This window comes from Aptenodytes patagonicus, chromosome 7, assembly GCF_965638725.1.
Source record: "Aptenodytes patagonicus chromosome 7, bAptPat1.pri.cur, whole genome shotgun sequence".
NCBI lineage: Eukaryota > Metazoa > Chordata > Aves > Sphenisciformes > Spheniscidae > Aptenodytes > Aptenodytes patagonicus.
In genome coordinates this window covers 14,109,648-14,134,043 of record NC_134955.1, presented here as the reverse complement: position 1 = coordinate 14,134,043, position 24,396 = coordinate 14,109,648, and the positions used below count along the sequence as shown (strand labels likewise).

Sequence of the window (24,396 nt, the reverse complement as noted above, 5' to 3'; positions counted from 1 at the left end):
TAAATGGGGTCAAAGCCATAGCCAAGATGCCAGGTGGATACATGATACTTGATCAAACAGGAGTAAAAATGAACCTTGCTGGATCTTTAGGATGCTTCAGCGTGCTCAGCAGATTGCTAATATGTATGCATTCTCTTCAATAATTCAATTTTAATGAATTATAAAGTTATATTTCTCTACTAAGACTGAGTTTCATGCTGCTGCTGGGATTTGCTAGCATCACATTGAACACGTAGGCAGAATTGTTCTAACAGCCTTGCTCTCTATGAGGTTATTTACTGTAGTGGTCCTGCCATGTTACAGACATAGTTTTTCCACTGTACTGGGCCTTTAGTCTCTGACCATCCAAGTTATTTGGACCACTGAGCAACAAAACCATGGCCACTTCTGAAACTGGGCAGGATAGGCTGGGTCCTCACCATGTGCACAACTCTTCCAGAGGAAAGAGCAATTGATTTTTGTTCTTTTCAAAGACTGGGAAGGGCAAAGGCTGTGCTTCTCCTCCTAGACTTTTGTGTTTTCCAAAGAAAGAATAGGGTAGGTTCTCTGGATTTCAGCTCTTGGACCCTGGAGCGTCTGTCAGAGTGCATGGACTGCCAGGCACTGTGGCAAGGTCATCTGCTAAATCCTTCTAGCAAAGCTTCACTGAAGAGTGAGAAAGGGTCAGTCGTGGTTACACACTTGCATCTCAGAGTCCGCTGCAGATGTTTTTAAAGGCAGCAAGAGTGAGGGCTCGATGGAATTGCTATGGAAACAAAGCTTATTATTTTTATTTATTTATTTATTTATCCATTCATCCCTCCCTCCCTCCCTCCCTCCCTCCCTCCATTTATTTATTTATTTATTAAAAACCTGATGTCCCTTAATGGCAAATCTTGGGAGCCACCCAGTCTCAGGAGAGTTCTTCCATTGAAACTCAGGGAATGTGAAATATTGGCCACTAATCAGCAACTCCAAGGTCCTCTAGTCCTGTAGAAAATATTAATGAAGTACACAGTCTCAAACTAGAGTGCTCTGCTGTTCTAGCAGAAGGTGATTATTTAGGCATCAAGAAAGGGCAGAACTGCAGCTTTTCACTGATACTGGCATTGAGTAACTGTTAAAATAGACAGAGTTGGTGGTAATGAGATGACTTTTAAGGCCTTTTTTACACTGTGGAGGATTCAAAAGAGTGGTGTGTCTGTCTGGTGGGAGTGAGGCATTCTAGTCCAAGTCCAGTAATATGGAGGGGGTGAGAATTGTTGAAATAACTGTATTCTACTGAATCTCGGTATCATTGAAGAAAGCCGGAGTTCAATTTAAGCCATAACATTTAACAACTAAAATAATGCAAGGCTTGTAGTTAACGCAGATTTACAAAAGGACTGTGGAAAACAACCCAGAACTTTATGAAATCTGAAGTGAGAAAATGAAGGACCTGGAAGTTCCAGATGAACTTGTCAGCTGGTTTTCAAGGCATGCTGCTTTTGGTGTCAGCTTTGATTGCATATATTCAGAGGCTTTACAAACAAAGTCTTGCAGTAGAAGGGCAATATGGAGAGGTGTTTTAGTGTTACAGCATCCACAGTTTTTGGATGAAGGTTCATTTTTTTGGCAGTCCTTTGGTGTGTCTGATAGTTGCTTTGTATTTGTGGAATGCTGAATCAATGCAAATCACACACTTCCTCTGACTGGTGTTTGCTATGGTGTTACTTAAACTACCATGTTTACTGTGGTAAGGTTGGGCATAAAGAGACCTGAGGGAGCTGTGCTTGTTTACTTGAACCTGAATTTAGCTTGTTACGGCTTCCCAGGGAGTCACAGATAAGGTTTAGAACTTGACCGAGGACATTTCCCTGCTCCCTTGTTCCGTGCAGTGTGTTATGCCAGGATACGGTATGGTGGGAAAGCAGAGGAAGCTGGAGTCATCCAGAGCGCTTAAGACACCTTGTCTGTGATACAGGATCTAGAATTATAGCCAATCCAGCATAATACTGAAAACCATTATATTCACATAAAGATAATTACTGAACTGTTGGTTTATAGGAATGTCTGAGATGTGTATATATAGCTCATTTAACATATCTGAGGGAGTCAGCATAGTCTGATTTATAAAGCAGCAGATGAGAAGAGATCAGAGTTTTCTCTTTAGCTCTGCAAATGACTGGTGGAGTGGAGCAGTATTGGCTCTTGACCTCTCTGGGTATGTGCATCGCTGTCCCTGCAGTTCTTATGGTCTGTATTAGCATCACTACATGGTTTTGGCTTTTTTCAAGCGTTGTCTTAAATGAGGAGGATTTGTTCAGGCCATTAAGCCTGAAACTTTATACTTAGGCATCTTTTACTCAATTGTTTGGCCAAAGATATCCGTTTGGGTAGTTTTACTTTCTAGCAGTGCAGCTAATGTGTATTGCAGTTGTAGTGAAGCACTCTTGAAAAAAACCTGATATTGTATACCATGGAGGAATGTGTGTCTGCTTCTTATAACTTGTTTCTGTAATTTATCAAACGAAGAATGCTTGGTGTAAAGCAGAAGATTTTTGTGAGTGTGAGGGCTTTTTTCTATGAGTAATGCATTACCTCTACAAGAGTCTGTGTAATTTCCTACCCGAGCTACTTGTACAGCATAGTTTCATTCTGTGGAACATCAGCCTTTTGTAACATATAACCTGAGTATAAATTGTAAAAGGCTGATGCTACCAATAATGCTTAATTATAGGTCTTTGATAATGCTGGCATTGGAAAGGTGGCATTCTGCATGCCTTTATTAGCTTCCTATCTAACTCTACTATAATGTTACTGTCTCCTAAAGAGTTTATATTAATACATGGGAAGTCACATTTGTTATGAAATTTCCATTGCAATACAATTTGGTTGTATGTAGGTCAGAATCCAGATTTGTTTGTCCTGGATTTTTTCTTTTCGATTGCTAAGAGTGATTATAAAAAAGGGGCTAATTTTTTACAAAAATCTGTTGTAAGAGAAAATGAATTCTACTTGTAAGAGGCTATTTTTTTTGTTCTATAGAACTATTTTCCTTGTAGATGATATATTACAGTTTAAAAGATGTAATTATCTATGTTCAGTGTTTAACCATGATGTTCCTACAATAGAGACCTTTGTTCTCCAGAAAAATAAAGTGTAGTCAGTAGTTTGATAAAATACTTCACAAAAATAATTTTCTGATTTCAATGCCATTAGTTTTTAACATCTAATTAATGAAAATGATTGAATGTGCAGGAGCTAATCTCCCAACTAGCAACAATTAGCAGAAAGAAATATGGCAGTGCACAATACTGTTTGTCTTGCCAGTCTCTAAAAGTTGAAGTGCATGGCAATCAGTGTGCCTTTTCAGATATTCAGGAATAAATTCTGGTTTTCAGTGTGCAAGAGATTAGACAGTTAATTTTCCTAACATAATTTTAAATACCGGTGAGTTGCTAAGCAGCTCTCTTACACTCCTCACTCTATATGCTTTATATGCAAATTTTCAGTCAAACCCCGCTGCTATATACATTGGCATTTTGCATTAGAAGACAGTGGAGAAGAAAACAAACTACAGACTATGGATTTTGCATTTCTTTGTGAACTGGCTGAATATATATTTTTATTGAAGTTTATGTGAACCAGAGTTTTTCAGTTTTTCATGGACTGCATGTAAATTCTCAAGTCAACTTTTGCAGGTTAGGGCAGGCAACCTTCCATGAAACATAGTGGGAGTTTTATATGGATAACTCCTGCAAGAGTTTGCTCCAGAGATTGCTGTTAGGTGTTGTTCTGAGTGATAAATTTGTTCCAATTACGTACTCTTTGTCTTTGCAGTGTTCTGGATGATGAGGGGAGCAGCCTGCGTCAGCAGAAGCTTGACAGGCAGGTAAGATTTTGGAGGGGGATCTACTTGCTCTCTGAATTCTAGATCTTGGGTCATATATCTGGTAATTGATAGAAAATTGCATCCTCTGATTAGGGAATGCAAAAGAGAGGTCTGTGGAGGTTACAGCTTTCTTAGAAGTCTAACTTCCATTAAAATTTTTCTTATGACTGTGGTTTGAGCGATTCCCATTTCCACTGCCTTGGACTTGTTTTAAGCTGACTTACAATATATTTGTTACCCCTTTGATGGACCAGAAAGGACAAGAGGTTCTGGCAGACATGCCAGCCAAAAGCCAAAACCATGTTTTGGTTTACCACAAAGTTTTTACGTATTTTCCTTTTCGTTCCATGGATTTAGCCCTTGTGGCTGTAAACTAGTGGCACTATGTGCTGTGTTGCCTATTTTGCTACTGTATTCCTACATGACTTGTACAAGAAAGTGATTCAGAATCTCTCCCATGAAATCTCAGGGAATTTTGCTATCAGGTTTTAATGGGGTTTGAGGTTTTCACTTTTCTTTTGATTTTTCTGTGGTCCCTTTTTCACAAAACTTTTTCATGTTTATAGTTAAACCTTGTGAGTTTAATTTTATGTTTTTCTATATGTTTCTGTTCCCATTGTTTTATCAGCTTGCATGTCTACCAGCATCTCATTTTCAGATTCGAATACTTTCTATTTATGCCATAATCCTGTACTAGATTCTGATCATTTTGAAGTCCACTCTCCATTCTTGTTCTTCAGTTTTAGTCCATCTCCTTTCTAAAAGCAAAAAATCACTGTACAGGAGCAGGGAAATAGTAAGGTAATGGATAAGTAAAATTAAAAGTTCAGTTCTCTAAGGTTCTAGAAGAGGGCTCAAAGAGAGTGGTGCCTATGGTGCCATTGGATGCTGAAGGTTTGGGGTTTTCAGCAGGTCTAGCTGAGAAATTCAAGTGTTTAATTAAAGTTTATTTTGTATAGTTGTTAAATTAGGCTCATGTCGAGCATTATCACTTGATTCTAGTTTGCAGAATACCTGCTTTTAATTTACAGAAACTTAAATTGGCATCTCCGCCTCATGCCCTTGCTTACCCTCCCATTGCTTCACAGCCAGTACTCTCACACTGGTGTTTTCCCCAGGGTTATTTCCAAGCAAGCTCTGACAGTTGGTAGACTGCTCAGAAAGATCTATTTTAATTATTTCTGTTTTCAGCAGAAGGTGTTTTAGCAGTGGGTTGGTTGTGTTTTTTTGGAAAGATTTCCTGTAACCCAATATCCCAATATCTCACTTGCCAACTGCTGCCACTGGAAAACTGGAGAAGGTGTAAAGATATCCATTGATTTTCATCATAGATTGCTACTGTTTGGAGTCCAGTAACAGATGCTTTTCCTTCTTTTTTCCTCAGCGAGCGTTGCTAGAACAGAAGCAGAAAAAAAAGCGCCAGGAGCCATTAATGGTTCAGTCCAATGTGGACAGTCGCACAAGGACACGCAGAATGAAACATTCGGAAGAACAAGCACCATTGGTTGAATCGTATCTTAACAGCAACAGCAGCACCATATATCATGGTATATGAATGTGATCTATTGCATGAATATTTACTGAAAGTCACAGTATGATGGTCACCATGTTAAATTTATGCTAATGAGAACAAAGGTTGTTGTTTTGGATTTTTTAGTAAATAATTGATATCCTTCACTTGTGTTTGGGGATAAAAACATCAGAACTTGCAATGCTAGCCTAACAGGAGGAAGCGAGGTAACTAGCTGCCATTTCAGTGCTGGGGGGAAGAGAGAGTGGCTTGTCCCTTCTGCCATGAATATTTAAGTGTCTTCAGCCTTGGTTCCTACTGAAGTAAAGCTTATGCTGTTCCACTCTCTGTATTCCTCTGTACATAATTTTGCTTAAGCCTGACAGTGTTAATGATAATTTTGAAACCTGTTAACTAATTTCAGCTAAGTTTGAATATAATAATTTCAAAGATACTGTGTTTCTGCAAGGTTCATTAAAATAGGCGAGTAGGTAGAGAAGAACATTTCAAGCTTGTACAATGTGGTCTATGCTTTCTTATTAAAGATTACAGAATCCAGAAGTTACAGAGACACTTCAGGTATCACAGCCATAGGGAAAAAATTATAATGCCATTTCTGTATTGTTAGACCTCAAAGAATTTAATCATCAGAAATAAATCCTAAGGAAATCAGTTGTTACTTAGTTCTGTGCTCATATGGCCCATGCTTGTTGGCCCCCTAATGAGGTTAGGTGCGTACTTTTCCTCAGAATTTCCAAGAGGGAAGCTTGGGTAACCCTGGTTCAATATTGTGTCTCTTGTAGATCTCATTCCAGGTTGCTAACACCTCCAAGAGTTATAGAGAATAGTAATTTTCAAATTTTAGTGTTTTGCAGATTGTTAAGACAAATTTGATTCATAAGGGATTCATAAGCCTCAATAGCAAAAGGCTTTCTTCCCTGAGTATCGATGGGTATGTGTTACACAGAATTAGTATAAGGAAAAAAAGAGAGTAGGGGACATGAGCTGAAATCTGCTGGTACTGGGAATGCAGTTGGCTGTTTTCAGGTTGGGAATGCTACTAGGTGGCAGAGTACTTCAGGTTTAATGTCTAAAACCCAAAACCTAAGATGCCTTTGTGAATCTACCTCTGGAAAAAAACCCCAAACCAACCAGTATCCTAGTCTTAAACAAACAAACAAAACCTTAATTCATCATTCAGTTCAGACCTCTATCAAGTATACTGCACGTGCTATACTTTTCATCTGCCCTATCATTTTATTTTCATTTGGTGGTCATGTATTTCAACAAGGTGATGGCAGGTATTTACTGGACTAACTAATCATGCTGTGAGAAGTGCAGGTTTCAGAGTCTCTGCCCCCGTTTTGCAATTGGTGGAATTTTTTGGTGTGGTTACAGCTACAGAATTTATTGTTAGAAACTGGAAATTGCATTGATCAAATGTTAAAGCTTCATTTATAATAGACCTTTTTTATCTTGCAAGCAGATAGGCTACCGTAAGTGATTTCAGATGGAGAATTATTTTTTCTCTTAGTATTATTTTAATGATGTTTTTTCTAATAAATATTAAAAGCATTAGTAGTATTTCTCTCTCTTTACTGTCTTTTTCTCAGGGTCTGGGAAGAAAATTTTTAAGATGAAACTAAATTTCTTTCCAGTCTGACCTAAGAATTTGATTTAGCATAGAATTTGAATTTGGGTTGTTTTTTTTTTTTTTTAATCAGAGAAAACAATTTTTGTCTTTTGTCTTTCACTCAATAGCTTTTCAAAGGTACAGAACTGTTCTAAGAAATAGTATCTTATGGTACAGGGTGCCATCGTATACTAAACCTTCTGTATTGTCAGTTGAACAAGGTTTTAATTTTCACAGATCAGAGAAACAGACATTATCATCCCATAAATGGTAGCACATTTCATATCTGCACTAACTGAGCTAAATCTTGCAACAGTTTGCACCAGAGTGGACTTTCTGGCTTAAGTGAGATTAACTGTGCTCTTAAGGTAAAAGTGACCCTTCCTGTAATGTTATATACCACACCATTTACTGGAATACTTATTAATGTATTCTCCTTAAATCAGTTTGTTCTAAATTTGTTTCTCAAACCCCATCAAGATTTCACAAGGTTTCAGAGAAGCAAAAAAATATAGTAATGTTTCTTATATTCAACCCAGAGTTTGTTAATCCCTTGTTAAAGCCAATTTAGGAGAATTAAATTACCTAGTAAAGTGTTTTATTGCCTTGTAAAATCCTTTGTTAGGACCATTGCTTTTGAAAATACTGTAAGAACTCCAGAAGTGTCCTTTTTTGGTGTGGTCCTCTCTGGGAATGTGCTTAGTGTCTTAGGTTACACTGTTTGCATGGTATGTAGTTAGGTTTTGATGGCCATTTTTAACTATGGTATTCAGCTTCAGGGTTGGCACTCTTTTCCCCTTCAATGAAAACATTTGTATGTGGGAGTGTCGGATGCATGAGACAGCTGGGCTGTTTCTAAAGAACTATTCTGCTCTTTTCCGTTCATTTGTTTCTGTTATGGGCATGCTGATTTTAAGTTAAGAATGACTCTTTGATGGGAGTTGACGGTCTACTGAATGAACTACATTGCTTGGATGAGCATGTTTGTGAAATCAATTCCTGTACTGCAAACGCTACAAAAAGAACACTTCTTTCCACCTATCATCCTCCTCTACTCTCTTTTTTTCCTTGTACTAATTCTGTGTAGTACAAAAGTACTTGTTGATTTCAACAAATAATTGGATGCCTGTGTGGAGATATCTCTATGGTAGTTTGAGCAAAGTAGGTCAGAGATAACATCTCAGCAATTCTGAGACGTTAGGCTTTCTGCACTGGGAAATTTTCTTTCATACGCTGCTATAGCTTATTCTGATGCAGTTATCTGTGCTGCAATGGTTCCCCGATGGGAAGCTCTACTCTGGAATAAAAACTCATTTAATTCCAGAATAATTATCAGAGTGTGGAGTAAAAAGTCAAAGTAACTTTTGTTCTGGAATAGAACATCGGCCTGGTGAGCTATTTGTAGGTAGATATAGTGGAACAGCATATTTCGCTAGTTAAGCTGATCATAAGTTATTCCACAGAAAGGAGCCCTTGGCTGCTTTTGAACCTCTGCAGGGAGTTGCAGGGTGATTGCTGCTAGTCCTCTGGCTGCACATGTATTTTGCTTCATGTAGCTTGGAGCCGAAGGGAAGTGCAAATAAATCTAAGATGCAATAGGATGGAGGGGTATTAATTAAGGGCTGTGACTGAGCTCAGCTGGGGCAGCTCACAAAGGGGATAATACAGATGTGGCTTTCCTACACTTGTGTTGCTCAGGATTGAAGATGCTGGGACCAGTTTAATTCAGCATGAAACTGAGCAGGTACAGGGCTCTTCTGAGTTTCTTTTTTGTTACTTTAATAAATAATGAAATGGCTCTGCTGAAAGCCTGTCTCCACAAAGTAAGGAGGAGTATTGCCAGGATCACCATAGTTTTTCCTAGGTACCTTCAAAGCAGCGAGGTGACATCTTGGTAGGATGAAATGGTATGTCTGTTCCCTGCCAAGTGTTACTAATAATTCCTCTGGGTGCTGTGAGACTTCTAAGGAGATGGGTGCCCTTCCACTGAGGAAGTGGCTCTACAGAATTCACCATGCACAAGTCTCCAGACAGATCATTTCTTAGTTCCTGCCCATGTCTCACCTACAGGTAAAAGTTTTCAGATCCTGTAGCTTGTAAATGACTTGCATGTAGTATACCTTTTAAAAACCTTTTGGTTGTTGGCATAATGCCTAATTAACTAACAACAACAAATATTTGAGTTATCTGCGGGAACTGACATGAATTAGGTTGAACAGGCCAACTCAAGATAAAATGAATCCTTGGCACTCTGGTCCACAAGTGGTTAGTTTGAGCTCAAGTATTAGCCAGTGGTAACACAGTGCTTGTCTGTCAGCATCTGTAGGTCAGGTAGGATCAGGCGTGCAGGAAATTGCTTTTGTTACTTGGAAAGGATGATAGAGATATATTTCATGGGAACAGAACCTCTTGTTTTATAATCTGTGCATCTAGGAACATAGGCACAGTAGTAGAAGTAGTTTCATGGCAGCATTTCTAGATAAGTCCGGGACAAAGCTGAGTACATGGAGGTAACAGAAAGTGTTCATGTAAAATGATGAATGCAGAGTCCTTCCCCCCCCCCTCCCCCCCCCGAAACGGAGGTATTAATATAGTTTTGGGACCATACTTGTACGTTAGACCCTAAATTATCTGCGTGCCATTTCAAGCAATAGGTATCCTTCCATTAACTTCCATGATGTTTGGTTCCAGTTGTTACTATTACAAATAATGCCTCTCTCTCTTGCAGTACCAAATACAACTTCATTGCTATTTCATCATTATAAATAGCAAAATAAGAACCAATAACATTTTGTATTGCTATTAAGTTTACATTGTATATAAAAGACAACAAAGTCATTTATTCACTGGAATAAATTTAATCCTTCTGTGTAAGAGAGATCACTTACAAATTGCTTTGTCTTCTCTTTCTTGTGTTCTTTATTTTCGATTCAGTGTCCTTCATAAGGACATATTGCTACCTATTTGTTTAAAGTTTTTACTAAATTTTGCTTGCCATTCCATAATGCCTCACAGTCACATCTGCTGGTTTGTTTTCATGTATCTCAACACCACTTATTTTGTGAAGTTTGTTGAAAACTGGAACAAACATTTTAGCCTGATATGACATTGCAGAATTCTGCTATGAGTACAGTTCTTTTCAATCTGGATTGCAAATACATACTGAGTGTTCCTGGAGTGAAGTAGCATGCAGAGATACACTAGTTACTGCAACAATTTAATTACATTATTTAATTACACTTAATGCAAATTATGAAAGCGCATTTTTACAGAGGAGAGTAATTTTACTTCTGTGAAAATGGTGAATTTCCATTGGGGAGCGATTTTTCTTTTCACAGCACTGAGGAAGGCAGTGATTTGAATGAGTGCCAGATACGCTTTCATTAATATTACCATACTTTGTTGCAGCTGTGGCTTTTTTTTTTTTTAAAGACTTGAAATTAAAAATGTTTTCAATTAGATACTCTCAGAGTAATTTTCATGGCAACCTCCAATTTAGAGATTTAGATTAACCATGTGTAAAAAGGCAAAATTACTTTCTTACTTCTTTGACATTTGGCAGCACATCTAGAGGTAATGGTTGTGTGGTGTGTCGAACAGACTTCTGATGACAAGTCATAGCTCTGGATTGTTAAATTTGATGTGTCATTCTGCTCCTTTACCATGAATGATGAGAGTTTTCTCATGACTATCAAGCTGTCAACTTTGTAAGATGACATCAGTTAACCATTAATTTAAAAAAAACATGTATTTGCACGTTCATCAGAACAGTGTCTTGCCATCCCTGTTTTCCACTGACCTTGAAATGAGAAGGTATTAGTTTACTTTTTGAAGAAAGCAAGGAATGTTCTGTGCACAAGACTATTAATACTGAGAGATCAGGCAGCATTCCAAGTATCATGTGGGCAAAAGACTTAACTTCCAATAAGCATATATTCTGAAACCTCCCTTTCAGCCGCAGTCTCTTCACCTTCATCTGTTAAAGCATCTTTTTGATTTATCAGCAGTCCTTACTGCACTAGTACATTTCCAAACTAAACAAACTAACCTGGCAGCAACAATCAGAGAGCAGCAGTAGCAAGTGGTTTAGAGGTCTTTTGTGGTTCTTGGTACTGAAAGATTTGAGAAGGAAGTTTAGAGGCAGTTGCTCACAATTGCTTGAAAAACTGCCTTCTCTTTGCTTTAAAGTTCCACTTAAAGTATATTTACCTTCAGTTACCACTTCACAACTAGCCATTATTTTCTGTCCTCTGACAATCTCGGTGTTGGGGAGCAGCAGGGGCCAGGAGGTGAGGGTGACCCCAGCACAGGCAATGCCCTTGCAGATGGGGCACTATCCCACAAGCTCCAAACATGGTGGGCAGAGCCAGCCGCTGCTAATGGGATCCTCAGCAGTCTCAGACACAGCAAGGGATGAACTGGGGCCACAGCCCTCCCAGGTGCCAGTCAGGGCGGAAAAGAGACAGGGCCAGGAGACAAGGCTGCAGCATACATACGAGGGGTCCATCAAGCAGATGAGGTACCTACAGCGTAGTGCCAGGGTCCTCCCAGGAGACACAGCTGGGAAGCAGCACACCTACAGCATAGCCCCGGGCTGAGCTGAAATAGAGCCCATGGCCCATGGGCAGGGTGTGGGTAGAAGCCCCCAGGGAGGCTTGTCAGGGCAATTAAAGCCTACTTGTGCCCCCAGGGCCCTGATACACAAAATAATTATGTAATTTCTTACTGTCCTTAATCTTCCTGGTGTAGGTTTTTCATGGATATTTTTAGCTTTCTTTATTAGTTGTCTGCTTTCCCAAAGAGTCTAATTCATTGCTATTAACTCTCCATTTCACGTAGTCCCTTTTCTTTCCCCCTCCCTGGGGGCAGACAGCAGGTATCTGGGCATTAAGAAGAATCTTTTGTTTAATTCCTTCCTTTGTTCTTTGTGAGGAAATCTTCTTATAGCAATGAGCTTTTGAGAATGTCCTTAAGCAGCACCAGGTTCTCATGTACACTTGTTCCTTTTTTCTGAGCCCATTCACATTCAGTTTCACTTACGAGTATTTTCACCTTTGTAAAAATCAGCCTGATCAACACACCAGTGTTCGATACCTAAACTGCAAAGGGCCATAGGGAATTTATGGGCAATATAATTTTTTGGGAATCTGGAATCTGACTGTAAGTTACTAGTAGCAGGGGTAATGCCTTTGATTATAAGCATTTTAAAGCAGAAATCAAATCTTTGTATGTGATTAAATAGTACCTAACATACCAGAATCCTTGCCCTAATTTAGGCCCTTGTATTTAACTAATTTTATTGTCTATATAAAACTAATAAAAATACTTAATCGCATTGAAAAATAGACTGGGTTTGCCCATCTTCAGAATGTTTCTGATAGAATCCAGTATCTTTTAGATGATTGTAGAAATGCTAGACCAGTTCAGAATCTAAGTTGATCAAATAAAGTAATAATGAACGACAGCCCAAATAAGGACCAAGATTCACTAAGGCTAGACCTTTACAAAGTAAAATAGCAAGCCATTCTTGTTGTGAAACACAAGAGCATCTCAGACAACAGTAAGAAAAGGACAACCAGTTTGCATTGATTTGTTAAGGTACACCCTGACTGAACTGTAGTTTATCTTTCTTTGCATGATACTCATTCTGGATTTCACTTTTACTGTTGAGAGGACATTGGTAAATAGAATTAATATTTGCCTTATACAGTTGAGCTAATGCTTTGCATCACATACCTCATCGTTTGGTTCAACCTCTTTCTACTATGGGTGTTTTCCAGACAGACTGCACAAATTTTTAATGTATCCGTTTAAAAAAATCTTTTGTGATTTTTTCATTCACTTCATTCTTTGCACAATGTACTGATCAAACTCACTTTTTTTTAGCACGTGGCATTTTTATGTGATAGGGATTGCTAAGTTATGATTAACAGATTTTTTTGTTTGTTTGTTTCTTCCTGTAAGATCATAAGAGTGTGCAAGCACTCATATAAAGAAAAATGGTCATGCAAATGGAAAAAAAAATTCTGCATTTTCATTGCATGCTACTTTGAAACTAATTTCCTGTGTGAACGTCTCATCATGAAGGCCAGATGGAAAAATATGCTTTTCATTTTCATTCACTGAAATATGTGTGGATAACTATCTTTCAATATTTTTTTTTCAATTCTGTGTTGTCTGCATCACAGATTATTCACTTACTTACAAATTGCATCCTTTTGTTTGATTGTGTGTTGTAGCTTTATCCCCTTAACATGCAGTGTTGTCCAGCGCAGAACTGGTTCATGGGAGAGGCTTCTTTTTCCCACTTTTAGCAGTTAGAGCATTGGTGGTGCAAGGCAAAGCCAGGACACTGTCCTCCTCTGCTTTGATGCAAGTCCTTCTACACTCACCTTGTATTATGTTAATAGACTATTTGTTTGTTGTTCCTCTTTTCTTTTCAGCTCAGATCCTGAATTAATATTGCAATCTGTGCTCTTTTCTGTCTCCCCAAAAGTATTTTTTTATAATACCGTATTGAGGTTAGTAGTCAGTACTTGATTTAATGAACATGGATGAATAACACTAAAATTAAAATCATGTCATTGTTTTATTTGAAAGCTTGCCATTTATCTCAAAACTATTTCTTACAGTTTATGAATCCGAATGAGAATGGAACACCAGATCTGAGAGTCCAGCGTTATTTGCTGTTTGGAATTCTGTCTCACCACAACACATGCTCTTCCATTTTTGTCTTGTCTAAATGCAAATCCTAGTACAAAAAATAATTCTAATAGAAAAGGAAAATCTGTGTGGTTTCTTTTTAAGTGAAGATTTTAACAATTTGGGATGGGGCACATGGAGTATCGGGCTAGATTTTCAAATGTAGTCTCCTATTGGTTAAGATAACTATCAATAGGGATTTTTAAAGTTGCCTAAATTTCTTTTTGTATTGAAATTAATGCACTTCTGAGTGACAGTCTTTGAAACTCCATCCCTGTATAGCTGCATTTAAGGTTCTTAATTTATTTGTCCTGTGGTACTGCTATCGTTGTTTTTAACTTTTTAACTTCTAACTAAGGACGTAATCATATTGTCATATCAGTGAATATTATCTAGGGAGGCCAGTTTATCTCATTTTCCTTACTCAGGCTTTCTTGCGAGGAACGGTAAATTGTTTTATGGGGCTATCTAGAGTCTGTGGAGAAGGCAGGTTAGAGTTTGCCTCAAGGTTCCCATCGTGCTGAGAAGGGAAATTCTTGTCAGACTGTTAAGTGATCCAAAGATGTAGTAGAGGGCAGAGGGGAGGACATTTGATCTCCTGACATGTTTGAGGATAACCGTTGCCTTTACGAATTGCTCAATTATCCCTTCATCTCCACAAAGACAGACCAGAAGGAGTGCTGGTTCAGTATGTTCAAAGCTCCCATGCTAACGACCAGCTGCAGAGCGAGTATGGAGGGTGTTAGAAATGGTTGTTCGTAAGAACAATTCACCAGGGCAGGAGAAAGCACTGGAAAGAGAGCATTTTTTTTTTTTTACTTTGCTCCACATCTAAATCTGTTGGACCCACTGAGCAAGGTAGGTCCACGGATCTCTCTCTGTAGGTCAGCAGGCTTCAAAAGGTAGCCCATTGCCCACTCCTCTGCAAGGATCAGTCTTGACTGGCCCTGTTGACAGGGACTGCTGTGCTGCATAAACTTCACTTCTACCACACTTCAGTGGGCAGCACTTACGTGTGAGGTATTTGGGGAGGTGAGCACTTATGGGCAGGGGAAGTCCCATCCTTACCCTGTGCTCAACTGCAAGTATGTAGCCAAGTCCCCTAGAACTCAGTGCTGTCCTGAACTGAATTTGTACAGTCAGTAGCAAAACTACATAATTTCTCTGATATCTGTAGTCACTAGAGAAAACATTAGTGAGCAGATGAGCCTTAGCCAAGGTCTGCTATTTGCTGAATAGTTAATAGCTAAGAATAAGATGGTGGGGTTTTGTGGTGGAGATGGTATTTTGGGATTTGATTTGGGTTTATTTTAGAGGTAGTACTTTAAATGTAATGTTAAAGCTCAGAAAAGCATCCTTTAGAAACAGGAAATTCTGTGCCAGTTCCTTTCATGGACCCAGCTGCAGTATCTGCACATTTATGGTTTAAATCTTATTTTGCAGCCTCCATCACTTATGTCTGAAAGTCCTGTTTACCACAGACAGCAGTGATGGTATATGCTCAAAATGGCTACTGGACTGAAATTGTGTTCTCTGCCTTATACGGTAAAGCAATGGCAATATTTCCTTCTCTGGGCTTTGGAGCTCCATCACTGTACTTATAATCAGATATCTCTTGCTGAAAGTTATGAGACAAAAGTAATTCAAAAAGCTTCAGGCTTTTACTTGTTAGATCAAAGGATGGCTGACAAGATAGTGCAGATAAGTCTAACTTTTCAATTAACAATGTCAGAATGTTTCATCCTTTGCTGATTAATCATTGCTTTGGACCAAGTAAATGATGCTTCATCTGAGTGAATGAATATGGCCATATTTAAAAGGATTTAGAGAACTGTCTGCTCATTTAATATAGGTCATTTGTGAAGTACTGCATTTAATTATAAAGTGGATTATCATCTTTACAACAATGAAAAGAACACACCCTAGTTTTTAAAGAGAGACTGAGCTACAAATATAAGACAGATTGCTGGCTTGGCAAATCACACGTACTTAAAGACTGTGGAGCGGTGACTCTTTGGTTCCCTGCTTAGTCCGAGGCTGCCATGCCTGTGGAAATAGGACCCAGTGCACTGCCTTTTATGTGCCATTTTCCCTGGTGTCCTGTGCACTCGCTCCTTTGGTTATGTCTTATTCATTTCCAGTGCTCCTTTACACTCAGCAAAGGGACTGCAATCTTCTGATTAGCGTATGATGAAGACAGGAATGAGGAGTTGGGCAATGACAAGCTGTTTCTTTGGGCTTTTAGTCACTCCTCTACTAATTTAAAGTATATTCGCTGTAAAACTTGAACTCCTCCTCTGTGTAATGAGAAAAGGAGTGTGTGTTTATTGAGTGCCTCAGATGCTCATTGTGTTATGAATGTAATGTTATTCGTAACAGATTTGCTGTGCTGGGGAGGGTAGCTATGGGTTTGTAAGCTACAGTCCACACAGACATGGCTAAATCCGTTTCATCTTACTCCTCTGAGAATCTCCTTGGTGTTTCTATTGCTGTTCATGTGCATGAAGGATTTGGTGAACAGGAAAGTTGCCTCACAGACCAGAAACCTAGGGAGAATTTCCCCCTTCAAAGAGAGATTACTGGCAGTCCACATGTCATTGAGCATCATTAGGTCTTTTGGGGGTTTATGAAGTTTGTTAGGATATTTTTAAAGTAATTTTATGGGCAACCAGTTCTTTCCAGTAAGGTTCCTTAGTGGACTTTTTTTATCCTTTTAAAGAAAGCACTTTAGTTTTGGGAAAAAGAAAGGGATGGTGGGAGGCCCCAAGTGCCAGGGTGATACTCCTCTGAGGTAAACCACAGTCACTACGTGAAGCCAGCGGGGCTTAGCAAGTAACAGTGACCAGCAGCTGGCACCAAGATTTCTTAGTGCCCACCTACAGGTTGTTTTGTTTGGGGTGTGAAGTTTGGTGGTTCCTTTATGTATTTCACAAAGGTAATTGCTTTTATGCCTTTGTAAACTCAATATTATTTCACTTCAAGGCTTGGCCTGGCCGGAAGGAAGAGTTATTGTGTGTGTTGCTTTCACAGATTCAAATATTGACCTCAAAGCGTGTCGTGCTTTTAGAAAATGATAAAGCCTCTTTTTACTTTGAAAACAACTAGCATTACGTGAATTATGCTAACATTCACAGTTTATGCAATGCACGTTATGTTGAGACTTCTAAGGAATTAATTAATTTCTGTATGTTACAAAGTAGGAGGAATTTTTAATTTCAGCTTGGGTATAGTTTCACCATAAAATGCATGGCCGTTCTCATCATACTGTGATGCATACAATTGTGCAAGATGTGTTTTGAAAATAGCTCTTGTTTACAGGGTTCGGAGGTAGCTTTAAGCATAGGCACTACAAAGTCTAAATAAAATTTTTCTGCCTTCATGCTGCCCCTGTTGATGATCAGTCTGGCAGAGCTTTACTATGAGGAAAAGTGCTTCCTGCAGTAGCTCAGCAACACGTTAACATTCTGACGTCACTTTTGGCCTGAAAGTTAGGAGCTGATATATTATTGGAAGGAGGAAAACAGTTAGGAAATACATCCCAGCTAACCTAACACTTTCAGGTTTTTACTGTAGCTTTGCAAATTCCGGTTTATTTGACTCTCCTCTCTGCATGAATGGCCTGAAATACCAAACAAACTCTGCTATGCCTGCTTGCTTTTTTATGCCTTCACAGAGTTCTCAATTCATTCTCTATTGTCTCTCTCTCTCTCTCTCTCTCTCTCTCTCTTCTCTCTCTGTTCTTCTTTTTGGTGGGGTACCCTGAATCTCTCAAGCAGTGCAGGAGGCCGAACAGGAAGATATAAAGGTGGTAGTGGATACCCAAGCTCCGAAACCAACTAAAAAAACCAAGGCAGCAGCTGCGAGCTGTCAGACTGGCAGCACCAGAAAGGAGAAAAAAGGGAAACACAAAGGTTAGCTGCATGCGGCTGAATGCCAGATGTTGAATTGACTGCAAAATACTATTTTTTAATTATTTATTTATTTGAATTTCTGAAAATTGCCTGAAAGTCATTCCTTGAAATTTTTATGAGATTGAAAAATGTGAGTGACTTGGTCTTGTCTCAGCATGTACAACCTGGGAGTGAAGGAGGGCTAAAATTTGTAAACTGAGACTTTTCCAAAGGAGAGTGTTTGTTCAAATTGCAGAGGAGGAAAAAAGTACTGATGGAAAGATGCTGGTGTTTTTCTGCATTGTTAAAGAAATGAGAACCATCTTACACCAATGTGGTTTTTTAGACTATCTGCATGTAATGTAATTTGGAGAAACAGCCTTAAATTGCAGTCATTTCTGTCCAGACTCTTACTGAGGTTTAAACTATACAAATTAGAGGTTAAGTAGGCATTTTGAAAATCAATTCAACAAAACCAAGATAACATCCTCAAAAGGGTTCTTCAAGTTGTTAATTCAGTGTTACTCTATCCCACCTGGTCGACATATGGGAGGTGTTTGTACGAAAAACTTTCTGCAATGACTTTGGGTAAGATTAGGTAGACAAAAAAAATACACTATTGATAATGACAAAAGGGTAAGTAGAAATGACATTGCCATTATTAGATTTACTATTTGAGCTACATAGACTAGATGGAAGAAGTAACACGAGCCACTTTAGAAGTATTCAAATTTTATACATATATATGCACACTCACAAAAAGAGAGAGGTTTTTATACCACATACAGTTTCTTTTTATTTGATGGTGAATGACTTAATGAAATTAGTAAATACCTTTCCAATAATTTGCAGTTCTTAGATAAGGCCACTGTAACACTATCCTGCCTGGACTGTACTGTATTCCTGTCTGTGTATGTCCAACAGTCTCTCCATTATTGCTTAACTAAGAAAATAGTGTATATCCTTGACAAGTCTATTTAAAGATAGCAAAGACTAATAAGAGTAATTATTGAGGTCAGAGTATTGGGGCTTATCTATAGGGATTTTGCAGGACTTGAGCCTACCTTATCAAAATCCTTTACACATCCTTTACATATTGCAGCTTAATTCTTGAGATCTGAATCTACAGCAGCTCTATGTCTGTAGTCCCTCTGGCTGCAAAGGAAGCCCTAGGTTAGACAGGCTTTAGAGTCTGGCCCTGGGGGTAAAGACTTCATTCATATATTTGAAAAAAAGATGGTGTGTGTCAATACCTAGGCTTAAAATAATACGTAAAAATCAAAAGTAAAATTAAGTGAATGTAAAAATTGTTGGCAAAAAAAGTGAACAGAAAGCTAATGTTTCTCAGCTTAATGTAAAAAGTAATGCCACTCCAGCATAGTAATACAGATGCCAAATTTTATTTTGAAGTACATCTTGCTGAAGAGTAAAAGTTCTTTTACTAGTTTAAAAGAAAACCTGTCTTAGGTTGTAACTGAGCATTGTGTGGGCTAATACTTAAATCATGGTTACTGCAAAACCTTGAGGCTCTCTTTCATCTCATATAATGCCTGTTTTGCCTTTATGGGGTGTCTATGTCTGTACTATGTTCAGAACTTATGATATTGTGCGGGTCAGTTACAGTAGGTTTGATTTGACAAATTTGCATTGTGTAACACTAACGTGTGTATACATTCATACGTTTTCTAGGCAGTTTTCTGATGAGCTCTTGGCTAAAATATTCCATGAACAAAATCCTAGCCACAGGCCTTGTGAGGCACGTAACAAGAAACAGTAATCATTTGAGTGTGTGATTTCCAGGGCTGTTCTGCAGACACTGGTCACGTGCATGCTGGGGCTGCATTTGCTGGTTAGCTCTCTCTGAACTCGTCCGCTAGATGTGGGCAAGTTACTCCTTGAGGAGTGTGTGCTTACTGTGAAGGAGTTGCAGTTTTTTTATTCTCTCACAGCAGGTAGCACCTAGTATTTTTCTCATATGCCAATAATATTTTTGTTCATTTTCTGAAAAATTCCCCAAACAGGCAAATGTTGGCATATTTTAATAGAAGCAAGTTGTGTTAGTAAAAGCAATGTCACTTTATGTAGACTGAGAACTTTTGCATGCTGATGCTGCTCTATGTGTTGGAAACTACTATTGTTAGCTATAGAAACCTCGGCTTCTGCTGCAGTTCTTACTGCTCATCCTGCTATGCTATGCGTGGTCTTCCCTGGCCTTCAGCATTTGCCCATCAATTGCATCTTATGTTTGTTTCCATAGAGTGGAGCTGTTATTCATCAATTACACTAAAGAAAATTTTGAGTACCTCCTCTCCTTAAGTTTATGTTGATGATTAATAACAAATCTCAAGTAACAAATATCCCCGTCAGTTAAAGTATGTTCAGAGCGTACACTTGGCACCTTCTCATCCAGCTCATCTACTTTTTCCGCATACTGGTATTTAACTGTTCATTCAGGTATAATTTCACCCTAGGAATCATATCTAGTTTACCTTTGATAGTGTTGTAAACTTGGAGTGTTTGCAGGGGATTATAACTGGATTTCTAGTCTTGCATCCTTATTGAAGCTGCAAAATATTTTGTTATTGGATGAAAAAGTAAAACCGAATGCGACTTGAAAATTCTGGAGGGATTTTACTGATCAATCCACTACAGACATAGCTAATTTGTGTTACTTAGGAATGAAGAAGATGCAAGTGGTAGCAGAACCCTGTAGTGGAACTTGTATAATTCTTCAGTTACTTTTAAGAGTAAGTGTGAGTTATAAATATTATATAGATTTTATAATAATATGGAACGGATTTGCTAATAACTTCAGATCTAACTAATGAAAATGGATGAAGGTTAAATGGTTTTATACCATTTTGTGGCACAAGAGGTTTTGTTGGAGGAAGTTCATTGGTAATTAGACCAAATCTTGGAAGTTTTAGGTTCTGCTTTTAGCTTTGCAATTGCTTCAGGTTTTGTCTCCACTCTGACTACTCTGACTGTAACCTTTGCATGTCTTGTAAACGAGCAGGGTGAATGCACTTTACATGCTAAAATAGCATTTTAAAGGTTTCTGATGGTAGTTAGTTATAGTGAGCATTACCTTTCTAAGCATAGCCAAGCTCTTTGTGCTTTAAGGAAAAGCCTTTAGACCAGATCCGATGAATAATAAGCTAATTCAGGGCAAAAATCATTGAATTATACATGAATAGCTCTTGAAGCTGTAGTGTAATGATTGTAGTCTGGTCTTAGATGTGTAATGCTTTTTTAAGTGGCTCGAAGAATGATGAAACTATGATCAGAACAATGTGCTAAAGACAAAAGCAAGGGAAATACTAGGTTTAATGAGGTTACACTGACATAAGACAAGAAAAGGAATGTGGCTAATTGCTCATATAGAGCTGATTGTGCCTCTCAAGTTAGGGGTCAGTGCATTTTGTAATTCTATGATGGGTAGTATGGTATTTAGCAATTTTTTCTAAATCTGTGGTTATTACTGGTATTTCATTCTTAATGGTGGTAACCAGTATACACTGTGCCTATTTTTAAAAAGAAACATCATTTTTGTGGGACAGAGCCTGCAAATGCAGTAAATTGATGACATTTTGTAGTAGCTTAGCTCATTAAACTGGTATTTCTGAAAGCTTTGGTCTCCCAGTTCATTGACATAATATTCAGTATTGGAAAAAACCCCAAAATGTAACAAATTAATATGTAAAATGGTTGTCTTTCCAGTGGAGATAGCGGATCAAATTCTGGTTTGATTTGTGACGCTAGTGAGGGTTGATTAAGGATATTAGTGAACCTGGTGTACAGTATCGCTAGATGGTTCAACAGAAAAATAATACAAACAAGTGAAAATAGTTTCAGCAGGAACCTATGAAAAGTATGCACACTCCATAGTATTACAAATACAAACCCAGAGCATCTTTAGATATCAAATACCTTGATAATTCTTTCAAAATTGAGATTCCTGAAAGTATTACAGGTACGTAGTGGTGTGGGTTTTTTTGTTTGGTTGGGTTTTTTCCCCCAATATAGGTTTGTGAAGAATTAATAAATAAACCGGATAAAGTGCTTTTTTGGCTGTGCGCAATGAATGGGGCAAAAACAAATCAGGAAGATAAAATGGAACCTTTAAAAAAACCCAGAAAACCATGCAAAGCCAACGGTTAATTCAAAGTGAAATCTGATATGAAAATTCATGAATCATTCTGTGAAAAGTTGTTGTTGGTTGGTTGGTTTTGTTTTTTTTCCTAGCACTCTTGCACTTAGAGCATATAAGTACATTCTAGGAAAACCCTGCTCTGAACTGCCCTGGTTCACTCACTGCCGTGGTGAAAATGAAGATTTTTGTCACTGAAATCGGGAATCTGGATGTGTTTAAAATGTTCAAATAAACAATGTCTTCCCAGCAATTTTCCTCTTACGTTGTACATTAAATGTATATAGTATGTTGTGTATTCCCTGCTGTCTTTATGAAAGTCAGAAAGCGAATGAGCTGCCCTGACACACAGCGCTTTCTCTGCCAGGATGGCTATTTCATGTTTTGATTTGGTTTGCTGCTTCTGTGTTTCTTTTCTCTCTTTCACGCCTGTCTGTCTGTTTTGATTTGTGCATCCTGTCCCGTTTTTATATGTAACAAGCAACTACATTAATGCTGGCTGACTAAGAAAGCAGCACCATTTGTTGGATAAGAAGCATCATTTCTCACTATAACACTTCCTTGCTGACAGGGGGAGGGAAGTTCATGTGTAGAGAAGATTTATCTCGGCTTCCCTATGCATTAAAGAGAAAGGGTAGGAAGAACAATAAGTAAGTTTCCACCATGAAAAGTCCTGTTATTTCTAGATCTGACAACTGTTTCAGGCTGTACTTTGGCAACACATGAACTTGATTGTGAAGAAGTCATTTTGGCCTCCTGAGGATAGAGATTTATGAAAGTACAGTTCCTGCTACAGTTTTGTAGATTTCATCAAAGTGAATGTAGAGCTTGGTGTGCAAGCACTTGCTTTTAGTGACCTGATCTGGTGTTAGCAATAGTCCTTCTTTTGATAGAAGTTTGGACTAAATCACCTCCAGAGGTCCTTTCCTAAAAAAATTTCTATTTGCCCCCTTTCCCTATAAACAAACCCCTTTGTGATTTTGCAGTTGCTTGAACCCATATCAGTGGATGCGCAGCCCCGATGAGAACAGGCATATACTGGGAAATGGCTTACAAAATATTGACAGCTATGATATACGTAAGGTTATTCGGTCCTAAAAAATAGACCAAAAAATGCTTTTCCCCTGTTTAAACATTCTGTTTTTTCAGTAAATTCCTTTTGAGGAGAGGTTCACCCAACAGTCATTTTTGAGAGAGAGAGAGAGAGAGAATTTTTTTTTAAATTATTTTTTTTAAAGCAATGGAGTTCTAAATTTCTATGTAATTTAGATGTAATTTTGTGTTATTTCATTCTAGTCATTTTATTAGAGCTTCCTAAGCAATCATTCTGAGAAAGAACTTTTTTCACTTATTGATTTGTGTAATACTACTTTCTTGTACCACTGTTCTGGAAGTAAACATTATTATACTCAGTGGTCACACTTCTTGATAAATGCAGATTTTAAAAAAATATAATCAACTGTTGTTTTGGCTTTTTAATTTAAAATGCAGATCACTTGAGACAATAAAAGCAGAAGCAGGGTTTGCTTTAAGCCAGGTTCTTTAAAGGACGGAACCTCTATTTGTTGTAGTGTCAGTCTAGTAAGAACAGATTTCTCTGAGGACAGACTCCCTGTCTTTGACCTCAGAGTAGGCCAGCCAGCCTTTGAAGGGTTATGCTGCCATCCCCAAGTTGGAGGAAGAACTGCTCTGCAGTGTTCTTGAAGAGCAATTGCAATTGCAGCGTTGCTGCTGGCCACAGCCTTGAGTATTACCCACGTGGATATGACTTATGTGTCAGACCAGTGGCTTATCAAATCTGGTATCTTGCCTTTGAAGGCACATTTAAAAAAAAAAAAAAAAAAAAGGAGAAAATTTTCTAGTGTGCCTGCATTTACTGCCAGCATGTTTGTAGAGGAAGGACATACTTGTAGAACCCTTGTTGTATGTAACTGAGGTCAGAAAACGTGGCTTGAGAATTTTCTGTTCCAGAGACCTCCTGCCTGACCTCGGTCAACTCTTCAGCTCTGATCTGCAAAGGGCTTAAGCATTTCTTAAAACTTAGTCTGTGAGCAATATGCCTGACTTCATATGTTGAATTTGTCTCTTAAATGCTTTATAAAATGAGAACAGGAATTTTTGTATCCTGCAGTTCCTCATTTGTAAAGTAGGGACAGAAATACTTGTTTTCTATGCTGTGTTCCTTTCCTGATACGTAATCTTGTTTGCCGTTCAGTCACTAAGCTCAATTAGTTCTCTCTGATGTACGATACTTTTCTTTTTAGTTTCTTTCTTAGTTTGCAAATGTCTATGAAGAAATTCTTAATTTATTATAACAGTTATTTTCAAATAATTTAGAAATCTGTCTTTTCATGGTGTCCTAGATGCAGTAAAGACTCTCTGTAAATAATCAGTTAATCATTCTTTCCTGTACTTACAAGTTCGTGTAAAAGAACCAAGAGGAAATAACATTTGCTGAAAATCTTTTCACAGCAAAATGTTTGCATGTATAAATACATGCAGAGAGGAACATGATGTGTATAAATACAATTAGATTCTTCTCCTTGAAGATCCAATTACTGGGGATTCATGTAGTATATAGTGAAATACTTAAATAATGTTTTGGAGAGCTGACTCACTATGCTTATGCCTGTAATTTGCTGCTGGGTAGTTTGTCAC

At 38.2% G+C, this 24,396-nt stretch overlaps 1 protein-coding gene across 8 annotated transcripts in view; it reads left to right on the top strand.

The window, feature by feature from the left end:
- TUB (TUB bipartite transcription factor) overlaps nucleotides 1-24,396 on the top strand; it is a 165,830-nt gene that overhangs the window by 116,334 nt on the left and 25,100 nt on the right. For 3 of the 8 annotated variants that reach the window (XM_076344055.1, XM_076344048.1, XM_076344052.1), the window contains exons 2-4: nucleotides 3,802-3,853; nucleotides 5,238-5,400; nucleotides 17,475-17,609. In XM_076344055.1, the coding sequence (XP_076200170.1) occupies nucleotides 3,802-3,853; nucleotides 5,238-5,400; nucleotides 17,475-17,609 (350 nt within the window). Of the gene's footprint in view, nucleotides 1-3,801; nucleotides 3,854-5,237; nucleotides 5,401-17,471; nucleotides 17,610-24,396 lie in introns of all 8 variants that reach the window. The other 5 variants (XM_076344050.1, XM_076344047.1, XM_076344049.1 and 2 more) reach the window with 2 other exon arrangements.